Source organism: Fomitiporia mediterranea (assembly GCF_000271605.1).
Source record: "Fomitiporia mediterranea MF3/22 unplaced genomic scaffold FOMMEscaffold_11, whole genome shotgun sequence".
Classification (NCBI taxonomy): domain Eukaryota; kingdom Fungi; phylum Basidiomycota; class Agaricomycetes; order Hymenochaetales; family Hymenochaetaceae; genus Fomitiporia; species Fomitiporia mediterranea.
In genome coordinates, this window is record NW_006760396.1 from 1,494,632 (window position 1) to 1,517,167 (window position 22,536).

At 40.7% G+C, this 22,536-nt stretch overlaps 4 protein-coding genes across 4 annotated transcripts; 3 read left to right on the top strand and 1 right to left on the bottom strand.

Moving 5' to 3' along the window:
• Positions 1-4,198: 4,198 nt before the first annotated feature.
• Positions 4,199-5,802, top strand: FOMMEDRAFT_160304 (NAD-binding protein; the record flags this gene model as incomplete). Its single annotated transcript, XM_007270074.1, has 5 exons — positions 4,199-4,211; positions 4,608-5,293; positions 5,371-5,498; positions 5,562-5,711; positions 5,769-5,802. 5 exons carry the CDS (start codon positions 4,199-4,201, stop codon positions 5,800-5,802), a joined length of 1,011 nt encoding a protein of 336 aa, XP_007270136.1.
• A 585-nt stretch (positions 5,803-6,387) lies between these two features.
• On the top strand, positions 6,388-7,443 carry FOMMEDRAFT_136437 (NAD-binding protein; the record flags this gene model as incomplete). Its single annotated transcript, XM_007270075.1, has 4 exons — positions 6,388-6,981; positions 7,033-7,154; positions 7,211-7,360; positions 7,413-7,443. 4 exons carry the CDS (start codon positions 6,388-6,390, stop codon positions 7,441-7,443), a joined length of 897 nt encoding a protein of 298 aa, XP_007270137.1.
• A 177-nt stretch (positions 7,444-7,620) lies between these two features.
• On the bottom strand, positions 7,621-13,992 carry FOMMEDRAFT_170385 (FAD/NAD-binding domain-containing protein; the record flags this gene model as incomplete). Its single annotated transcript, XM_007270076.1, has 31 exons — positions 13,570-13,992; positions 13,428-13,515; positions 13,337-13,366; positions 13,253-13,276; positions 12,818-13,198; positions 12,612-12,759; positions 12,466-12,551; positions 12,296-12,407; positions 12,158-12,234; positions 12,007-12,106; positions 11,666-11,958; positions 11,595-11,609; positions 11,469-11,544; positions 11,264-11,404; positions 11,165-11,206; positions 10,194-10,313; positions 10,020-10,134; positions 9,879-9,966; positions 9,788-9,817; positions 9,708-9,731; positions 9,268-9,651; positions 9,059-9,206; positions 8,921-9,006; positions 8,759-8,870; positions 8,627-8,703; positions 8,472-8,571; positions 8,123-8,415; positions 8,056-8,070; positions 7,931-8,006; positions 7,737-7,877; positions 7,621-7,679 (listed from the first exon to the last, which is right to left on the bottom strand). The coding sequence occupies exons 1-31, from the start codon at positions 13,839-13,841 to the stop codon at positions 7,621-7,623; spliced, it is 3,753 nt and encodes a 1,250-aa protein (XP_007270138.1). The 5' UTR covers positions 13,842-13,992.
• Positions 13,993-14,279: 287 nt separating this feature from the next.
• FOMMEDRAFT_160307 (uncharacterized protein) lies at positions 14,280-16,163 on the top strand (the record flags this gene model as incomplete). The annotated part of the gene is made up of 4 exons (XM_007270077.1): positions 14,280-14,363; positions 14,873-15,017; positions 15,118-15,326; positions 15,660-16,163. 4 exons carry the CDS (start codon positions 14,280-14,282, stop codon positions 16,161-16,163), a joined length of 942 nt encoding a protein of 313 aa, XP_007270139.1.
• Positions 16,164-22,536: the final 6,373 nt, after the last annotated feature.

Below are 22,536 nucleotides of genomic sequence, written 5' to 3' on the forward strand. Positions count from 1 at the left end.
GCCAGATTTTGTCTGAGAGTTTCCTAAAGTCTTTAGTAAAGAGGAATTCAACCAGCTTCCTAAATACTATCCCTGAGACTATACAATTGAATTGACTAAGGGTTTCTAACCTAAGGATTGTAAGGTCTACTTACTTAACAGAGACAAGTAGGAGGTGCTTGATGAGTTCCTTTGGGAAAATCTTCAGAACAGCTGGATCTGACCCTTAAAGTCCCTTATGGCCTCCCCTTTCTTCTTTGTCAAAAAGAAAGATAAGAAGCTCTACCTAGTCTAGGATTATTGTTGTCTTAATAAGGGTACTGTCAAAAACAAGTACCTACTCCCCCTGATTCAGGAGCTCATTAATAAGACACATACATCTAGGGTTTTCACTAAGTTAGACATTTGATAGAGATACAATAATATTCAGATCCAAGACAGAGATGAGTGGAAGACTGTATTCTGAACTAATTGTAGATTGTACAAACTGACTATAATGTTCTTTAGACTAACCAACTTGCTTACAACATTCTAGTCATTCATGAATCACATCCTTACAGATCTGATTGACTCAGAGTATGTTAGTGTGTACCTAAACAACATTCTGATCTTTACCTGAACAGTTGAGTACTATTACTAACTGATTCAAGTAGTTCTACAATAGCTCTAAGATAATAAACTGTTCCTCTAAGAAGTAAAGTACTCTTTTGTACAGGAGTCAGTAGATTATCTAGGCTTTGTGATTGGTGGAGAAGAGGTCTGTATGGATCTGACAAAGGTAACTGTAGTTCAGAACTGGTTACAACCTTAGAACCTGAAACAGGTCTAAGCATTTCTTAGGTTTGTAAACTACTACTAATACTTTATTCAAGACTTTAGTACTATTACCTGGCCCCTTCACAATCTTACTAGTAAAGATGTTCCTTAGTAATAGGATGATTAGTAGCAGTCTGTGTTTGAGTCCCTCAAGTAGGCTATTACTAGCAAGCCTATATTAGTAGTTCTAACAGTTGTAGACAAGTTCTGAGTCAAAGCTGACTCTTCTAACTTTGTGAATAGAGTAGTACTGTCCTAGTTTATTGACAGAAAGTAGTGTCTGATAGTATTCTGATCAGAATCCCTCTCTGTAACAGAACAGAACTACCCTATCTATAACAAGGAACTCCTTACAATTGTCTGTTCCCTAGAGGAGTAGTGTTAATATCTCCTTAGTACTGTATAGAAGTTTGAGATTTAGAGTAATCACCTTAATCTCTAGTACTTCTGAGCACCTTAGAAGCTCAACTACTACTAAGCCTACTGAATGTTAGAACTGTAGGACTTTGACTTTGTACTGACTCACAAACCTGGAATGTAAATAACAAAAGCTGATTTACTCTCAAGATAAGTAGGTTATGAAAGGGGGGAGAATGATAACAAAAATCTTGTTCTTCTAGACAATTCCTATTTTGTGTCTGAGACAATCTGAAAGATCTGACTTGAATCTAAGAATGTTGACTTTGTCACCTGTATACAGTAAGCTCTAAGACACACACAAGACCAGGTTGTAGTAAAGTAGCTAGAGAAGTAAGTGAGGGATTAGGAGGAGGATAAGGATGAACAGGTTTACTAGGAAGGCTGACTGTACATTCTAAAGGATTAGAAGCTGTAGGAGGACATTGTCTGAGCTCATTACAACAATCTGACTGTAGAACATCTAGGCTAACACAAAATGTAGGAACTCATCACTTGGAACTACTGGTAGCCCAGAATGTAGAGGGAAATCCTAAAGTATATGACTGGTTGTAATATGTACTAACAGACTAAGGCCTACTAGACAAGGGTTTAGACTCCCCTACATTTGTATCAGATCCTAGATCACACTTAGGAAGAAGTCTTAGTAGACCTGATTAGTAAGCTACCCAAGTCTTAGAGTTACAATACTATCTGTGTAATTATTAACTGATTCTCTAAGTAAGTCTATACAGTTCTGACCTGAACAGAACTCACTTCTGAAAGTATAGTGTACATTTATTAGGATCATGTCTTCCAGTTGTATAGACTCCCTCAGAAGCTCATTCATGATTGTAAACTGTAATTTGAGTTGAAATTCATACAGGACTTGTATGTACTTCTCAGAATTTAAGGAAACCCTTCTACTACCTATTACTTACAGACTAATGGTCAAACTGAGTGAGTCAATCAGGAGATTGAACTCTACCTCTGAATGTTCATCAATCATTAGTAATTGGATTAGTCTGAATGGTTAGCTCTAACAGAATTTGTACACAATAACTAGTAACACTCTACAACAGGACAGTCCCTGTTCTTCCTCAATTATGAGAGACATTCATACTAGGGGACAGTTCTAAACTGGAACAGTAGTTCTGAATCTGTAACAGACTTTGTAGAATGGATGTACAGAACTAGGGAGGACACATAAGCTCTTTTGGAAAAGGTAGTACAGGTTATGAAGCAGAACTATAATTAGAAGAGGTCTATAGCTAAGGATTACCAGCCTAGTAACAAAGTTATACTAGAAGCTACTAACCTGACCACAGATTACCTAATGAAGAAGTTGGACAACAAGCACTTCAGACCCTTTGTCATTAAGAAGAAGGTCAGTACTACTGTCTACAAACTCTAACTTCTAACAATATAGAAGTACATACACCTAGTATTCAATAAGGTTCTGTTGTCTCAGTACTACAATCCTAGTTTTCCTTTGTAACAAAGACTCCCTCTACCTCTACTAGAACTCATCAGCTCTAAACTGGAATACAAAGTAGAGTACATAGTGGATACTAAGCTAGTGTGTAGAAAGCTCAAGTTCCTTATCTACTAGAAGGGATACCTGGTTGAAGAACACACTTAGAAACCTACTAAGAATCTTACTCATACTACTAAGGTAATCCAAGACTTCTATCAACTTCATCTGGGTGCTCTGCATCAACTCCACCTTACAGATTTCCAAACCCTACTGTTCTAACCTATACCTGAGCTGCTAACCAAGCCTAATGTTTACTAATTAGGACAATTGGTTTTAGAGGAGGGGTAATGTTACAGTTCTCTACTCTTATACCTTTAGTTCTAAGGGTTCTACACCCTTCTGTACTAGAACTTGGGACTTCTGTCCCTCAGGGGCACTGTCTATAGACTATATACATACTGACTCTTACTACTACCCTTCCTTACTTCATCATTCTATTCCTTTAACCACCCCTTCATTCTTTGTATTATTCTATAGTCTCTTACCCTTTGTCCATCCCTTCATTCTTTGTACCTTTATTTTTGACATTCCTTTCTTTCATTCTTCATAGCTTATCATTCTTAAGTAGCTCATACTTCCTGAGTACTCTTGTATAGTTTAGTATATATAGGCATATAAGATCAGACTAGTCCTGTAGTCTTGATCTTGTCTACTCTAGATAGTTCTGTACTCTTAGGCTCACTCTATATACTCTACTCTTGTCTCACTCTCTCTCTCTACCTGTTCTGCAAGTTCTGACTATGTTCTGGTACTTGTGTTCTGTATTTCTGTTGTGTAGGATAGTTGTAGCCTGGGTCCCCTCACTGAGCCTTTGGGTCCCCTCTATACTGTTACTGACAAGTTTGTTATTACAAGCAAAAGAGTACACATTTGGACATATTCTACCAATATGAGTGTAAGGCACTACATTTGTAGGAACTAGTCTATTGGAAAAATCAAGGACATAGTAGAGGAATTTTGGAATACATCTCTGCTACCTATTATTGTATGACTATCCTACAGGAGCAGAGAAACATACAAGGTTAGTTAGAAGCTACAACACTAATACATTCTATTGAGGAAGAAGGCTATAGCTTTGTCAATTAGGGATTTACCTCTACACTTCCCAAAGACACAGGAGAAGAGAATATTTACAATTACTATACTGCCAGAATTTCTACTTCTGTACATATTAATCTATACTGTGTGTCTCAGAGTACCCAAGAGCCAAAACACCATATCTCCCCAGGAACTCTACCAATTCTCTTTGAAAAGTGTTGTATCAATAGTAACAATCAAGAGGCAACTTTTCTACTAATTGACTATACAGTAATATTGACTATGTTTAATTCTATTAATGTTTTATCTAGCTTCACATAGTTTGGAACCATGCTACCCACTGTCCAGAACACTACCACTGTCTCAATACACACCAGATTGACTTTAGATCACTTCAGAGAGGCAGTACTACAGTACAACAATGTTTCCCATATGTATGGGCAAGGTATTTTGTTATTTACTTGTTACTAACTATTACTTTTAAGTAAGTTTTCTGCCTTTTCTACTGATTTTTAGCATTTAGGACTAAATGCTAGAGGGCAAGTGTAAGGATTTGATTTACTGGTTTGTATTTTATTATTACTACATTGCTGATTGTGTCAGATCATTGTGCAGTAGGACCCACAAGTGCATATATTCTCATTGTAGTTAGTTACACTTCCTCCTCATGTATCTACACATGTATACCCCTATAAAAGACAGTATTGACCACTGGGTAAAGGGGATTCTTTTCCCCTGACCCCTTGCTTGAGTACTAGGTTATCCCAGTCAGTAGTTGAGTGAACTAAGGGCGATTAGAATTCTCTTGTGAGGAACAGTGAGTTTCCTTACACTGCTAAAGGCCTTTCCTCTATCATTCATCCTCCTGCCAGTGTTTTCTTCTGGGGACGCTCTAGTGTAGTCCAACAAATATCATACAGGCGGTTCTCTCGCACGTCGTTAGCACAAGATAAGAAGGTTGCATCCCCGTCATTTGGGCCAGTTGGCGTCGAGGCAGCACTCCGTGCCTCATCCGATCCATCCTTCAAACCTAAGCCAACTCTGTTGGAAAAGGAGTTCTCACTTGCTGGACATGTGGCGGTTGTTACTGGTGCGCAGCGTGGACTAGGTCTCGAGGCTGCTGAGGCACTTGCAGAAGCTGGTGCTACAGTGTACTGTTTAGATCTGCCTGCAGAGCCAGACAAGAAATTCATCGTTACGCAAGACTACGTGTCGAAACTCGGACTTGCTCGAAACGCTCGTCTGGAATACGCATCCGTGGACGTCACAGACCAGAAAGCTGTATGGAAGGTCTTTGGTGACATAGCGGAGAAGGAAGGACGTTTGGACGCCTGCGTCGCTGCTGCGGGTCTTTTGCGCGCAGAGAAGTGCTTGGACTACCCTGCAGAAGACTTCCAGAAGGTAATGGACGTGAACGTAAACGGCGTCATGTTTACCGCACAAGCTGCAGGTCGCCAAATGGTGAAATTCGGGAGGCCCGGAAGCATTATCCTGATCGCGTCGATGACAGGAAGCGTATCTATAAAGGTAAAGAGCTGCCTTACTCGTAGTCAGAGGTGTACATGGTCGTAGATTCTTACTCGATCGTTGTCACATTTACGTAGGGACAGAACTGGCTTGCATATGAAACGAGCAAGTCCGCTGTAACGCAAATGGGCCGTAGTATGGCATGTGAGCTTGGACCGGAGGAGATCCGAGTGAATACTCTGTCCCCAGGATTTATTTACACAGCGTACGTTCCGGTATGGTCTTCCGCGACATGCACTCATACTTTGCTGACGTTGTTATTTCAAAGTCTGACAGCAGCATTCCTTGACGCACATCCTGGTTTAAAAGAGGAATGGTCCTCCTTCAACCCGCTCGGCCGAATTGGAAGGCCAGATGAACTTCGTGGCGTCATTGCGTGGTTGGCCTCTGATGCATCATCCTTCTGCACGGGTAGCGAGTAAGTAGTTGATCCCACAACTATTTCTTTTACTCACAGGAATTTCTACTGTTGCAGCATCCTTGTCAGTGGAGGCCACCACTCATGGTAAATTTCGGGGAAAGGGACGAATACGTTGATTTCTTGTATTACATCAATGGAGAGTATAAGATGTGAAGAACAAGTTGGGAGTGCATGTGCATTTGTTATCATTACCTAACCTAAGAAATAATTGAGAGTCAGATTCTAAGAACGGCTATGTCGATCTTGCTATATTTGGTCTCGCAGACTCAAATCGTTTGAACCGCTCCTCCTCCTCTAGTCACGACGAGTCTCACGTCCTTGTCCACTCGTCATTATATTTGGCCTATCGCCATACAAAGAAAAAATATATCTGGAAATCGAGCTAGTGTCACTACAAATGTTCTTCTAACGGCGGCGAGAATGTCGAGATGATTGCGTTTTGGGTGGCCCCGAATTGAATGAACTGAGACAATGTACGGTACGTCGCACGTCTCCACCTTGTAGCGTGTTGACCTTATATGTTCACTATTGACAGAATTGTGATATGGGATGACATCATGCTGTATCCTCGGGAATATGTGCATTGGCAGGGAAACTCAAATCCTCGTCCCACCTTGCAAGGCTTCGATGCATTGTGAAGGAAGTTCTTGCTCCACACCTATGTTCACATTCCATGGCTCAGGATCCAAGGTCTTCTCTATCCGTTCCTCTTACTCTAATCGGGGTCGATGCTGCTCTCCGCGCAGCATCTAATTCTGACTCATGTTCAACGCCGAAGGCGACTTTGCTGGAGGAGGAGTTCTCGCTTTCTGGAAGCGTTGCAGTCGTTACCGGTGGACAACGTGGATTGGGCTTGGAAATGGCTGAAGCACTAGCAGAAGCTGGTGCGACTGTGTATTGTCTCGATCTACCCGCCGAACCCGACAAATCGTTTGGCTTAACGCAAGAATACGTATCAAAGCTAGGACTGCCCAGCGGTTGTCTTGAATATGCCGCCATGGATGTAACTGATCAAAAGGGTATGTGGGGTATCATTGAGGAGATAGCGGAGAAAGAAGGCCGTTTGGATGTGTGCGTTGTATGCGCTGGTCTCACGAACGGAGACAGTTGTTTGGAGATGTCTGCGGAGGAATTTCAAAAAATTATGGACGTCAACGTGAATGGTGTCTTTTATACGGCGCAAGCGGCCGCCCGCCAAATGATTAAGTTGGGGAACTCCGGAAGTATCATTCTCATCTCATCGACAGCAGGGCGCGTTGCCGTCAAAGTAAGTGCTTTGCTACCATTACATTCGATTTAGAGATTCATACCTGAGTAGGGCAAACTCGCGTACAGCGCAAGCAAGGCTGCCGAAATTCAAATGGCTCGTAGTTTAGCTTGTGAACTTGGTCCTCACAGAATCCGTGTCAATACACTCTCCCCAGGATACATCCGTACTGCGTATGTTTAAGTCGATAATTTGCGTTATATTCACTGACATGGTTAGTTATTCAAAGCCAGATGGCCGAGTTTCTGGATATGAATCCAGAAATAGAGAAAGAATGGTCATCTCAAAGCCTGCTCGGCCGTATTGGTAGGCCCCATGAGCTTCGCGGTGCAATCGTATGGTTGGCGTCCGATGCGTCATCGTTCTGTACTGGAAGCGAGTGTGTGCAAAATATCACTTAGCAGTGTCGAGTCTGACTTTCTTATTTACAGCATCGCTATTAACGGAGGTCACTATGCATAGCTACATAAACCTTCAGCACGACTTTACTCTTCAAAATAAATGATCGGTTTTTCAATTCTGTTACGTCAAATAGCTCATTGTACAGTCTCATTCATACTCGCGAAGATACTTTGTTATAAATACAACAGATTTAAGACACTGGTCGAATGGACATTAAAGACACGAAGAATCGACAAGTCAGTGTGAGTACGAACCTGGTGGAATGTCTACCACATCTGGATTAAGGTACCATGCTCCTATCAGACAGTCTTCAGTAACTCTATCTCGGCCGGGTTGGTAAATGGAAGACTCACGATCTCCGGTCATGTGTTTCTCATTGTAAGTCGAACCATCTCCTAGCCAGTAAAAACGATTCTTCGATTCACTGTGTTGTTCGTAATTGAAGTCTTCCCAGCGAGGATCCTGATAGGTCTTGAACTCGTGCAAACTCGAGCCTATTCGGGAAATTCTTCTCCATTTCTTTCCACCTAGGACTCGATGGACGTACCTGGCCAGAGGCCCGTAATTCTACCTTCTGCCTTTCCCATCTTATACCACGACCGGCAATGTTCATTGAAGACAGTCTAGACTGGAGTTTATTATGATACAAAAATGGTCCGTCTGCACACTTACAGTCTTAAAATATGCCTAGAGTTCGGCTTTAAGGATGAATATTCGCTATACAAGTTCAAAAGCTCACTTCAAGGTACTCATCAAAATCGGCGACGGCCTCCGCTTTCGGCTCTATACTCTTCAAATGCTCCCTTTGCAACTTCTTCGCTGCTTTGATAATGTATTCGACCTGTGCTTCTAGGACAGGGAGGAAGGAGCCCGCTCCAAACACGGAATTCGGACCGAAAGTCGAAAACCAGTTTGGAAATCCGTTAGTGCAGATCGACAGGTATGTCTCAGGATGAGGCGTGAAGTGCTCGCGGAGTGTCTTTCCCCCTCTTCCGATTACCTCAAATGGATATAGGTAGGTTAAATCGTATCCTATTATGAGGGCAATCAGAGACGGAAAGTCGAAGACCAGTTCATCGATCGCTCACCTGTGGCACAGACGATAACGTCCAAGTCTAGGTGCGCCCTGTCCTCTAAGTCCACACCGGTCTCTGTTATTCTAGATATTTTCGTTGGAACGAACTCCACCTAAGGGTTTCAAATTTGCTTAATGATCCGCGGAAGTGGGAATTGGTAAACGCACATTATCCTCTTGCACGGCCTCTAGATATCCTGGTCCTGGAACTAGACGTCTACACGCTACTGCAAAATCTGGTTTCACTTGATAATGGACATGCATTAGGACGAGGATGGAGAAGTAACCGATATTGCTCACAATATTCTGCGATCCACGGTTTCTTCTGCAATCTCGACATCATATGCTGACTGAATGCCCGTCGAGCATTCTCCTGATATTCGGATCCTTTAATAGTCAGGTAGTGCATTGACTATATGCACATTTATCAGCCCTGTTTCTTAAAAATAATTATGCACTTACATTTAATCCAGCTTCTAGTTCATGTCGAAAGTGTTTGTAAAACACTGGATCTTTCATCTTTTCTTTGTCTACATCCGAGAAAATGTCTACAAAGCGCGACTTCAGATAGTCAAAAGCAAAGAGGTATGAAGAACATACAGTTACTATCTGCTGAGTCGTGGTCCAAGAGCTCGACGGTCTTTTCGATGAGGAATGAAGGTGAGAGCCATACAGGCCCTCTAACAAAGTTGAACAGTTGACCGACGTGAGGCTGAAGCGCTGGAACTATCTGTATTGCGGCTGATCCCTGCACAAATGAGTCAGTAAAACTGAACTGGTCGCCAAGACAAGCAGTAAGTAAAACGCACGCCGCCTATTACCCCAACTTTCTTGTTCTTCCAGTTAGACACGCTTTCTTCCCATGAAGCTCCTTTTTTCGAATCCCATTCGGCCGAATGCATAAGCTTTCCTTTAAAGCACCTCAGACCATCGATATCGGGCCAGGTCCAGCGGCTCAACGAGCCAACGCCTAAGAGAACAAGATCGGCCGTGTCATCTACAACTTCATATTCTCCAGACTCCAGGACGGGGCGTCGTAGCTTTAAGTGCCATTTACCCGTTTGCTCGTCGTATTTTGCTTGTATAAGTTCGTGCTGCAGCTTGATGTATCGCATAAGATCATACTTTTCGACTATACGCTTTAAATCCCCGAGGATTTCTGATCCAGGTGAATAAAAGGCCGACCAATCTGTCTAGATTCCAATACCAAACTTGAATAAGCGTGGGTGATTAGAGATAGCTATCTAACCTTTTCTTCGAAGGGTAGTTGATACTATAAAGTTTATGAATAATAAAATAATTCGTCTTATGCTCAACAACCTAACTCACGCAATGCGAGGGATAATCACAGGCGACCCCCTGACAGTTGCGAAACAGATTACATTAGTATAACGAAATGCAAATTGGGATGTGTCCGTACTGGATATTTATTCGTGTACCAAGTTCCTCCAATTCCTGCATTTCTGTCGTATATCGTCAAGTCCAAGTTTGACATTCTCTGGGGGAACCTAGCTCGTCGTTGGATTGGAAGTGCATGCTCGACTATTACAAACGAACTAACCTAATCCCCGCAATTATACCAGCGTATCCTGTTCCTATCACAACGACTTTGAAAGGTCTATCTTCATCCATGCTCCTATTTCCGAGCTTAAAGTCGGCCTTCGGCGTCTTAGTCTCTAATGATAGCCTGATCAAGTCCTTGTGCAGCAGGGAAAAGGGTCAATGGTACACATACCTTTTGCATTGCCTGATCCATCAGTGCTTTCGTAGTTAACAGCTGGCTTTGGATAAGATGAAGTACCGTTGATCATCATATCTTGCTTCTCCACAGAAGAAATAATCTTGAAGGTATGGGCTATACAACTTAGAGGGGCGAGGAAACGATACGCAGCAGTGGAGAACCGGCCTCAGGTTCAGAGTTGTGATTTATTAAGTCTCCGCTGCAGGTTAAGTTTCAGCTGATTGAATCGTTTTGCACATTCCATGTCCCATCTGGAGACGCCGAGTCGACCGAGTGGACATAGTGCTCTTCTACGTACAAGAGCTCGAGTGGGAAGTATACCTTCCATTTGATATCGGCCACCGGAAGCCTTGTGCTTCATTACGAACAAAGTAGTAAAGAAGTCAGGGTACGGTTTTACAACGACAGAGAATGGCAGTCAGGAGCTTAACCTTGTAGTGGAGAAGTGGAAACCTTACTATACGGAGAGAGCGAGTTTGAGCGCCCTGAATGCTGGGGTGGCATGATCAAGGATGATATAGAAAACGACCGATCACCCAGCCCTGATCGCATACGGGCATTGAAAACTTTGACCTCAGAAAGTTTGGAATGGTTCATAGAAAGGTTAAGTGTGATTGCGAGTTATCTCATAGGCATGATCGAGCGATGCGTTTGCCTTCTGAGGAGGGATTTATATTAAAAGTCCAAATTCTTGAAACACGGAAGATAGCACGATAGAGAACAGCATGAAAGTACATAGCTAAAGTGTAAGGAGAAAAGTCTACTCACAAGCTCAAACGTAAATGTACCAATCCGTGTAAAACAGTTACCAAATATCTGTCATCGAGCAATAGATGTACCAGTAAACAGAGGACCGAAAGCAGTGGATACGGTTCAGCATGACAACATTAGTACATGACCATTGCGTTTATGGCACTAAAGGTTTGTCAGCCTATGCCGTCCAGTATTGTTGTGGAAACGCGCACCAGGAGGTATATCGACTTCCTCTGGACGGAGATACCAAGCACCTGGAAACAGTATAATCAATATTTAATCGTTATCAATACTAACGGGCCGAAACTGACGATCGCCGACCATGTATTTCTCGTTGTGCGTTGATCCGTCGCCGAGACAGTAAAAGCGGTTCTTCGATTCACCAAGTTGCTCGTAGTTATAATCCTCCCATCGTGGTTCCGTGATTGTCTTGATATGATGCAAGGAAGAGCCTTAAAATTGGATCAACTTGATTGCACACACTTGGAATGAGAGGAATAAGAGTGGGATATTCACCAGGCCAAGCACCCGTTATCCGACCGTCTCTTGTACCCATCTTGTACCACGAACGACAATTCTCAGAGAAAACGGTCTATTCATCTAGTGAGAATCAAAGTTCTTCAAAATATGAGAAATCCTCACGGTCTTGAGGTATGCCTGTGATCCACAATTAGACACGCATTCCGGATGAAAATTCGCGATATAGAACTTACTTCGAGATACTCGTCAAACTCCGCAATCGCCTCCGGTTTCGGCTCAATGCACTTGAGATGTTCTCTTTGTAGCTTCTTTGCAACCTTAATGGCGTATTCGACTTGAGTTTCCAACATCGGGAGGAATGATCCGGCGCCAACGACAGAGTTTGGACCGAACGTCATAAACCAGTTTGGGAAACCATCCGTGCATAGCGAAAGGTATGTTTCAGGGTGTGGAGTATACCGCTCGCGAAGTGTCTTTCCTCCTCTCCCGATAACTTCAAATGGATAAAGGTAAGATGTGTCAAATCCTGAAAGCATTTAAGTAAAAGAACCATCTTTGTATATTAACATCCTACCAGTCGCACAAACGATCACGTCTAAGTCATGGCTTGTTCCGTCGGCGAGATCAATACCCCTCTCAGTTATCCTACTAATCGGTGTTGTGACAAAGTCGACCTGAGCAATGTCTATTAGCAGAATAACAAGAGGAATGTCTAGGAAATGTACATTATCTTCCTGTAAAGCTTCAAGATATCCAGGTCCAGGAGTTAACCGTCTGCATCCAATTGAAAAGTCAGGTGACACTGGAAGTACAAGAGTCAATGCTCAATGCAGAAAGTCGTGAGAACGAAACAAGAAACGCACAGTGGTCCGCGATCCAAGGTTTCTTGTGTAGTCTTGACATAACGTGCTCTTTGAATGCCTTGCGGGATTCCTCTTGCATTTTTGATCCCCTGATAGTCAGATAATGCATAGACTGGACTGATATTCAGATGGACATCTTCTAAACTGAGAAAAACTGCAGGACTACTGACGTTCAATCCGACCTCGAGTTCATATCGGAAGCGTCTAAAGAACTCTGGGTCCTTGAGCCGCTCCTTATCTTCGTCCGTAAAGACATCTAATAACGATAATTGTGTAAGAGCCTCATGTATCACAATAGTGTCGAAATTCAACTCACAGTTGCTCGATGTTGAGTCTCGACCTAATAGTTCAAGGACTTTGTCGCTTAGGAACGACGGCGAGAGCCACAGTTTTTCGCGTACGTAGTTGTAAAGCTGCCCTACGTGTGGTTGCAACGCAGCAACAGTCTGAATAGCGGTCGACCCCTGAAAGCGGGGTTGAGTGCTGCGAAAACGGTATGATAGAGCCACCAATTAAGCATACAGAGCCAATAACTCCAACACGCTTGTCTTTCCAGTCGGCAACGCTTTCTTGCCACGAGCTGTAATTTCGATCCCAGTTCGCGGAATGCATGATTTTTCCCTTGAAGCTTTTAATGCCGTCGATATTTGGCAACTTCAACCTACTGAGCGAACCGACGCATAGAAGAACAAGGTCTGCCACGTCATCCACAACCTCGAACTCTTCGTCGATTGATGCAGGGCGACGCAGCTTCAAATGCCATTTGCCATTCTGTTCGTCATATTGTGCGTGTATAAGTTCGTGCTGTAGCTTAATGTATCGCATGAGCTTATATTTTTCGACGACGCGCTCCATATCTGCTCGAATTTCGGGCCCTGGTGAGTAGAATGCGGACCAGTCTGTCTGCAGAATGCATTATTTAATGCACCGAGTGAAAAGCGTAGAGAGTTTCTGTACCTTTTCCTCAAATGATAATTGATACTAATATTGAAAATGGGTATGAAATGTGACAATGGAAATTGGCTAAAAATAGGAACGTACACAATGGGAAGGATAGTCGCAGGCAGCACCCTGTCATTGGCCGAATTGAGAAACATTTGAATGATTGCACAATCGAGACCGTAATACTCACCGGATACCTATTTTCATACCAAGTCCCGCCTATTCCAGCATTCTTTTCGTAGATGGTAAGGTCCAGGTTGTTCATTCGTTGAGGAAATCTATTCAAACATCATTTCACGTGAATTAATCCTGACCGGCCGAGTAACACTAACCTAATCCCAGCAATTATCCCACTAAACCCCGCACCTATAACGACGACCCTGAACGGTCTGTCCTCGTCAATGGACATACTCCCGAGCTTGAAGTCCGAGGCATGTGTAGTAGCATCATCTTCGAGATTGATACTCTTGGCAGTATTGACGAGTTTGTTCACAGGAACGTCTTCTGGCGTGATTGGCCCAGGGATACTCTCAGCGCTCGGAGGTGAATTGGAGCCCGTCGAAACAGCAGAAGGGATATCAACCTTAATGCCGTGCTCGTCCATAGTAATGTCAAAGCAATAAGCTCGATACCTGCGGAGCTGAGAACAAGATGTGTCTAGTGACGGTGCAGTTGTACTAAAAATCAAGTACGACCCGTTCACTAGGCATTGATATACGCGTGAACGTAATCGACCGTTTCCACACTAACATGCGTTATCTTCTCCGATGGGGCCGATGGAGGATCACAAAACGCGTGTTACTACGAGTATAAGCTTTGAGGAATGAGATGTCCAGTTTGAGCTATTATCATTACCAAACTTCCCATGAATAGATGGCGAGGGAGCAGGAGAAGACAGAAGCGAAGGCCATGTGAGGAGCCTCACCAGTCAGAAGACAGTCCTCCACACGAGAAGCAAACGACCCATTTCATCGGAGTAGATTCGTGGAGAACCCGCTATACTTGGCAGTGCAGTGTATTACATAGCCAGAGGAAGTTCACAATGGATCAAGCGGCGCTCAAGGCTCAAGGCCTCAAGGAGCATTACTGCAACAAGCTGAAGCTGCTAAACTGCAAGCAACACACCGTGCGAATAGGCGACTTCAATTAATTGGCAGAGGGACTTGCAGAGAGAGATCGGCATCAGAAAAGTAAGATCCCGTGTGCAGCGCAAGTCCCTCAAAATTGAAGTGACGACTTGCAGAGGATCTGCAAGTACTTAGATAATAATGTTTATATAATTAAATATAATTATTTTAATCTCAAAATGGAAATTTTGGATTCAGATGTGAGACATGAGTGCTGTTACACAAAAAACAGAAATTGTCCCCCCGTCATCCTCAGACGTCTAAGATGGACCCAAATAACCCCCAGGATCCTTCTCAGCATCAAAATCAGCCACAGACACTAGTAACAGTTCTACCAGGCATGCAAATGCATGCATTTAACCAGCCAACTCCCATACATACCCAGCTTTGACCAGGTTTCTTGTCTCCTGATTCACCTAGTCCTGCCCCAAGTGCTCATGCACTTGGTCAAGAATTTCCTGAGAATGCTTCAGCTCTGTTAGCATTCAATACTCAACAATTTCAACAGTCTCTGGGTCTTCAGATGCAGAATTCAGCTCACAATGCATCTCCAGCTCTACAGCCGAAACAAGAAAGCGTGTCTCCAGCACCTGAGAAGTCAAAATATAAGGGCAAGGAGAAAGAGAAACCTGCACTGAGAAAGAAAGGGAAAGGTACGCACCATCTCTCTGCATTACTTTTTATGTGCTAGGCTTCCTTTTCAGCATATTTTTACTACAACATACACTTACTCTTTTCAAGGGTCATGATCAGGAAAGAATGCACGTCCTTCTGGTATTTCAGACACAGAGACAAGCCAGTTAGACAATAAACTGAAGGAAGAGGCTGAGATCATTGAACAGAAAGACACAAAGGGGAAAGCGTCTTGGGACAAGGAGAATGAGAAGAAACTTGCTGAATACATCTGTGCACCAGAAAGATGGTCAAAAGCCCAGACCTCCATTAAGAAGTATTGCCAAGAGGTATGTAGACACCTCTCTGCATTACTTTTTATGTGCTACACACCATTAAACTTGTTTTTAGGCTTCCCAGACAATATTGGATCAATATACTACTGATCAAGTGATTACAAAGTGGCATTTGTTGTTTAGGACATATAAGGACACAAAAAGTGAGTAACTCATTTATGTTGTACATCAAAATTGCTTACCCGAGCTTGTTAGAGTGGCAAAACCATACAGGAGGAGGTGATGGGGACAGGGAGATACCAGGCATGCAGACTTCTGTAGCAACATGCAAGAAATTTGCAGAAGGAGCAATCTTTGCTATCATTGACTGAGTGTGAGTCTTGCAAGCTCTTAGGCTCGTTTAATTCGTATGGTTCATACAAAGGCTTACCTGTTATTAGGGCGGATGGATGTCCAGACATCGAGAGGCCCATTGAATTCAGTTCTGGACATAGCTTTGAGGATATTGAGGCAGATGTTGAGGAGGACGAGAAGAAACACAAGAAATCTGATCCTGCTGCCACATTCTCCAAAGTTGTCAGTGAGGCCCTGAAACTTGCACAAGAACGACAAGAAAAAATGACAGAGCTCGAATCTGAGCAATTTGTGTACCAGAAACGAAAGGATGAGAGGGATGAAGAGTACCAGAGGAAAAGAATGCAGTCTGAAGATCGAGCTGCAGAAATACGGATGCTATGCGATTTGGAAGACCTGCACAACTCGAAATTAGATGGATACTGTGCACTGCATGATTCAGAGGATCCAGTAGAGAAGGAACTTGCTGTAGACCTTCAAGATGAGCTTCGAGAGATAGCACAAAGGATCAGGGAACTTCGACAGGGTGGAAATTAGCATGGGCTGCATCGAGAGACTGGTTTCTACTATATGCTTTGAATAACACTTAAACTACAGTTCTTGTAACGTTCAGTAAGGTACTTGATATTTAAATGTCAATTCATTCATTCCTTCCATGGAGCGTGCTAAGTTACAGGATAGGAAAGGCATTTTTATTGCTAATGTGTGTCACAAATGAGTACAGAAAGTACCTAGATATTCCTGCAGTTCATGCGTTCGAGCAGATTCTTCCTGTGTAGCATGCCTATATTATAAAGCTTGTTTCCACCTATGTGATTTATATTCCTGGCCTGTTCTGCTGCCATTTGGTCTTCACTGCCTCGAGCAGCAGCAAAAAGGCCTGTGTTATCATGACTGTCGTAGTTTGCAATAGTTTCTGGGTCATTGTTTAAATCGATCAATATATTGTGTATGACCATCAGAGCTTCAACCATCATATAAATGACGTTGAGCTTGTATCTGGGAAAACTTTGTAGGGAAGTGAATCGTCCTTTGAGCATCCCAAATGCGTGCTCAATTGCAATACAGCAATGTGAGAGTTTGAAGTTAAAATCTCGGCGACAGCAAGACTCTTGAGGGTCGTTTGTACGTTTGTAATCAGTGAACAGGCAGATAGTGAACTGGGTGAGTGGGTAACCTATATAAAATCGAAACATTAATGAACCCTGTACTGTTCCAGGAGATTATGATGAACCAAATGGCACTCATGGTACAGATGGCATACCTTTATCAGCTAGAATATACTTGTCTCTATCAAAGTGCTCTGCTAGGAATCGCCATATCCTGGACTCTTTGAAAACAGTGGTGTCTTGAACATTTCCAGGCCAGCCCAAGTCAAACTCAGTGAAGCACTTTCTGTCGTCACAGACTGCCTGAAGAACGATCTAAGAGAAAGGACTATGAGAGAAATGCAAAAAGACAAAAAGACTATTATACTTACTGAATAGTACTTTTTTCTACTGAAGTAAAGATTTCCATCTTTCCTAGGTTTTGTAGCAAGTGGGATGAGTGAACTGTCCACCATACCAATACACCCTGGAAATCCTTCAGCTTGAAGATGTAATTTCAGTTCTAGACAAAGTTCACCAGTAGGCCAAGTAAGAAACTGAGGCCTGAGCTGGCAAAAAGCAGTACAGACACAGGCACAGTATAGAGGTACTGTGCCCACTGTAATGGATGATTGCTCTGTAACCTTAATGCCTGTTGTACCACTGTAACACAGTAGAAATACAGCAAGTTGCTCCCAATGAGGATGCTGCAGACGTTTACTAGTTCTCCTGAAGACCTCATCATCCTTGATGAGGTCACTGAGCATCTTGAATGAAGTATGGTCGACTCTAAAGAGACATGGATTAGAATGCAGTAGCATGTATATGATTCATAACCTTCAAGATGTACCTGAAGAATGCTTTGAAAATATAATCTGAAGTACCAAACAGCAAGTTATTGAGGAAATCCTCAGAGTGGGATGCACTGTATGAGCCACAAAATGAAGGGCAAGCACGAAGGAGCAGATGATGAGCTTCATATGCAAGAAGAAGGCTGAGGAGCAGGTCGAATTCAGTGTCAAAATGCAGAATACACAGGGTAGATAGAGCACCCATGCTCATGGCAAATTTATTACTGTAATAAGTAGAGCCAGGCATCTTGAAAGGAGAATGGAGAGTGTAAGATATACAAGAAAACAGCCTGTATATGCACTTAACACGCTCTTCCTATGTGGTCACATGACTGTGCTTCTTAGTATATTTCATGCTTCTTAAGGATTTACATTACAGTATACAATCAAATGTTTATTTTTTTTCAAACTCTGTATGTCTGCAAGTGTGAACAAGTGGGTTCAAGCACTTGCATACACTTGCAGACAGTTACACAGATCTCATCTTCATTTAGTATCTATTAAGGTATATACTACTTTGTCAAAACACTCTAAAATCTTCCTACTATCCTATAAGTGCTTCTACCAATTAAGGCCCTGCTTGGTTGCACTGGTTGCACAACTACAGGTTGGTGGTTGATGGCTGGCAATTTCTGGTACAACTGTCAACCACCAGTGCCAACCTTGTCACTTTGGTCACAAGTAGTATAGTGTATAGACTCATTACTTTCCCTTCATCTTTCATCATTTATCCTTTCAAATTAGTATATAATTATGTGTCCTAACATAAGTACTATACAGTGTAGATATAATTGAGACACAAATAAATAAATAGAAACATAAGTTAGGACTTTAGGTGTATAAATACACATATAATTAGGTATATATGACAGATATATTATATTATTATAGTTAGTTTGAACATTTAAAGCTTGGATTATTAAATTGCTAGTAGAATACAAGTAGGGAATACAATACAAGAGAGAAGTAGTAACAAGGAAATGTAGAGGACATAGTGTAACAGGTGTAGTAAGGAACAAGTAGTGTTACACAACTATGAAACCAGACATACAGCTGAGCATGTCTAATAGTTGATAGTTTACAACCACTAGTTGTGTAACTAGTGGTTGTGAATTTGGCAAGTACTAGTTGTGTAACTAGTGTAACTAAGTAGGGTCTAATTGAATTCACTTAATGTTTGAGTGTTAACAACAGAATTGAGACAAACATTACATAATTTAAAAAAGTACTTGTAGGAACAGTATATTACTAACAAATATTATTCTGTTTAGACTAAGATACACATTTAATAAACTTGACAAGAGTTACATACTTTTTACATTTAGGCTTTAAGTCCTACAGCCTATTTTTAGTTAGCTCTAATTGGCCACATGTAGTTCCTCTCACATTTTACTAAGTTAAAATAAAGTACTTTTCTTAAGAAAATAAATATTCCCCTCCTCTAATTCTAACTAAAACCTAACTTAACATTTAAGCCTAACAGTCCAAACTTATTCTAAACCTAATTAGAGTAGTAGAGCCTCTTCAAACCCTCCTCCTAACTTCTTACTCTGTTTATAACAAGGGCTACAGTATGTTAGGATTACATAAGTAGTTAGTCAGAGTTATCTTTAATTAGATTATAGAATTTAGAGTTTAAATATAAAAAGTTAAGAGTTCTTAACAAGTTAGTCACGTCACGGTCACAACCCTTGCTTACCAAATTAGGAAGGACCCTTATAGTAAAATTTTAGAGTGTAACTTTGACTTAAAGTTTTACCTTAGTCAAAAATGATTTTATATAATATAGAGAAGAGAATCTTACCTATTTTTAGATAAAATTATTATTGTTTTTATAAATATTGTTATATATACAATTTATAATTTTTGTTACACTAAATACACTCAAATACAAAATCTATCATAACTCAACTAATACTTAACTAAATTACATAATCTAAGTTGTAAAAATATACTTTTAAAGTGTTTTTCATATTCTAGAAAAAATAAAGTAAAATGAGCAAAATTTGAGTAAGATATAATACAATATGTGAGTTTTCCCTATATTTTATGTATATAAGTTTTTCTAACCCTAAAACTAATTATACAATACTATAAACTAGTCTAAATGAAGAATATTACTTTATTATTAATTTACATATTAAATTCTAGCTAGAGTACAGAGTATACATATAAGTATAGTACATATTTAAGTTTGTTAAAATTGAGTATTTTCTTTCAACCTCTCTATACTTAGGAAAGGTTCTTTTAAATATTATTTATGTTAGTAAATTTATTATAAATAAAATATATTAAATATAAGTACTTTTATAAGTTATATTAAAGTTATATAAGTTAGAGAAGTACTATTAGTAATAGTATAGAGAGGACTTAAAGACTTAGTAAGAGGACTCAAACTATAACTATTCTACACAATAGAAATACAGAATACAAACACTAGAACATAGTCAGAACTTACAGAACAGACAGAGAGAGAGAGAGTAAGATAAGAGTAGAGTATATAGAGTAAGTCTAAGAGTATAAAACTACTTAGAGTAGATAAGATTAAAACTATAGAACTAGTCTAATCTTGTACACTTATATATACTAAACTATATAAGAGTACTTAGAGAATAGTAAGCTACTAAGAATAATAAGCTATAAAGAATAAAAGAAAGAAAGGTTAAAGATAAAGGTACAAAGAATAAAGAGATAGACAAAGGGTAAGAAACTATAGAATGAATAAGGAATGAAGAAGTAGTTAAAGGAGTAGAATAATAAAGTAAGGAGAGGTAGTAGTAAGAGTTAGTCTGTATATAGTTTATAGACAGTACTTCTGAGAGACAAAAGTCCTGAGTTCTAGTACAAAAGAGTATAGAACTCTTAAAACTAAAGGTATAAGAGTAGAGAACTATAACATTACTCTCTCTCTAAAACCAATTATTCTAATTAGTAAACATTAGACTTAGTTAGTAGTTTAAGTATAGGTTGGAACAGTAGGGCTTAGAAATCTGTAAGACTGAGTTTGTGTAAAGTACTTGGATAAAGTTGATAGAAGTCTTAGATTGTTTTAAAAGTATAAGTAAGGTTCTTAGTAGGTTCTCAAGTGTGTTCTTTAACTAGGTACCCTTTCTAGTAAATAAGGTGTTACAATTCTCTACTCTCTTACCTTTAGTTCTAAGGGTTCTACACTCTTCTGTACCAGAACTCAGGACTTCTGTCCCTTAGGAGTACTGTCTATAAACTATATGTATACTGACTCTTACTACTACCCTTCCTTACTTCATCATTCTATTCCTTTGACTACTCCTTCATTCTCTGTTCATTCTATAGTCTCTTACCCTTTATCCATCCCTTCATTCTTTGTACCTTTATCTTTGACATTCCTTTCTTTCATTCTTTGTGACTTATCATTCTTAGTAGCTCATACTCTCTGAGTACTCTTGTGTAGTTTAATATATATAAGCATACAAGGTCAGACTAGTCCTGTAGTCTTAATCTTGTCTACTCTAGATAGTCCTGTACTCTTAGGCTCACTCTATATACTCTACTCTTGTCTCACTCTCTCTCTCTGCCTGTTCTATGAGTTCTGACTACATTCTAGTACTTGTGTTCTGTATTTCTGTTGTGTAGGATAGTTGTAGCCTGAGTCCTCTTACTAAGCCTTCAGGTCCCCTCTACACTGTTGCTAACATTAGATTAAGACTACCTATTACCACTCTACAACTCTCCTATGTTTTGAGCATTAGTACTTACTGTTGTGTTAATCTCTTTCCTTTGTCCTAACCCTTTTACATTTTTAAAATTTTAAACTTTCTAAACCCTTTTAAACTTTTACTACCCTTCTTCTATTTATTACCCCTTTTAGTTTAGTATCCATTCCTTTATAGTGTAAACATAGACCCTCCTGTACTGACTGCTACCCCTACTGTTCTGCCAGATCAGCAGTTACAAGCAGAACTAGCTTAATACATACAGACCTCTATCTAAGAGACCTTTGCCAACTATGTGCCCCTAGCCCCTTTAGAACCTGTTCTAATTGTTCCAGAAGTTGTAACCTGTTCTAGAAAGAAAGTGTATGTAGCCTACCCTTCAGACTTTAATAGGTAGCACTTTAAGGACTTCTAGTACCAAGTTGAACTATATATGACTACTACTTCAACCAATCTATTCTCAGATCTTAATCACATCCTATTTGTCCTCTCCTTCATAAAGGAAGGTAACACAGCCACCTAGGCCCAGAACTGGATTAAAGGCCATTAGATTAGAAGCCTGATCCAACTTTAGAATGATGAGTCATACTCAGAATTCATAAGGCAGCTCTGTACTTCCTTCATTAATCTGAATAAGAAGTGTAATGTGTAGAACAAGCTTGCATCTCTGTGACAGAGCAAACATTCCACCAATGCCTTCTTTCAGGAGTTTAATATCTTGGCCTGGAAAGCAGAATTCATACTTGGGTTCAATAATGTCCTTATTAGAATGTTTGAAAAAGCTCTTCACTCAGAACTGGTTAATAAGATTCTTAGGATAACACTAGAACTGGTCACTTACACTAAGTGGAAGATGTGTACCATCTCCTTCAACCAAGCTACAGCTCAGATGTATCAAGTCTGTACAGAACACCTACACATGTGTCCAGCTCTGACAGTTCTAAGCCCTCAGATTGATCTGCCTATAATTTACAATCAATCTGTTCTAATAGATATTAGAGAAGCCTGAAAGTAAGGAGTATACTTTGCCTACAGAAAGTCAGAGCACTAAATTAAGGACTGTCTACAGAAGTAACAGTATATCTGTCAGGTTATTAGAGTAATAATGAGTGACAAGCAGGATTTATAGTAAGAAGCCTTTTCTACAAATCTGAAAGTCACCTCAGAACTCTCAGACCCTGACTATGTACTCTAGGATTTTGTAGAGGCCCAACAGTAAATACAGTACTAAAGGACTATGACTCAGATTTTTTAATGGCCACTTTTGATTCAATGGACA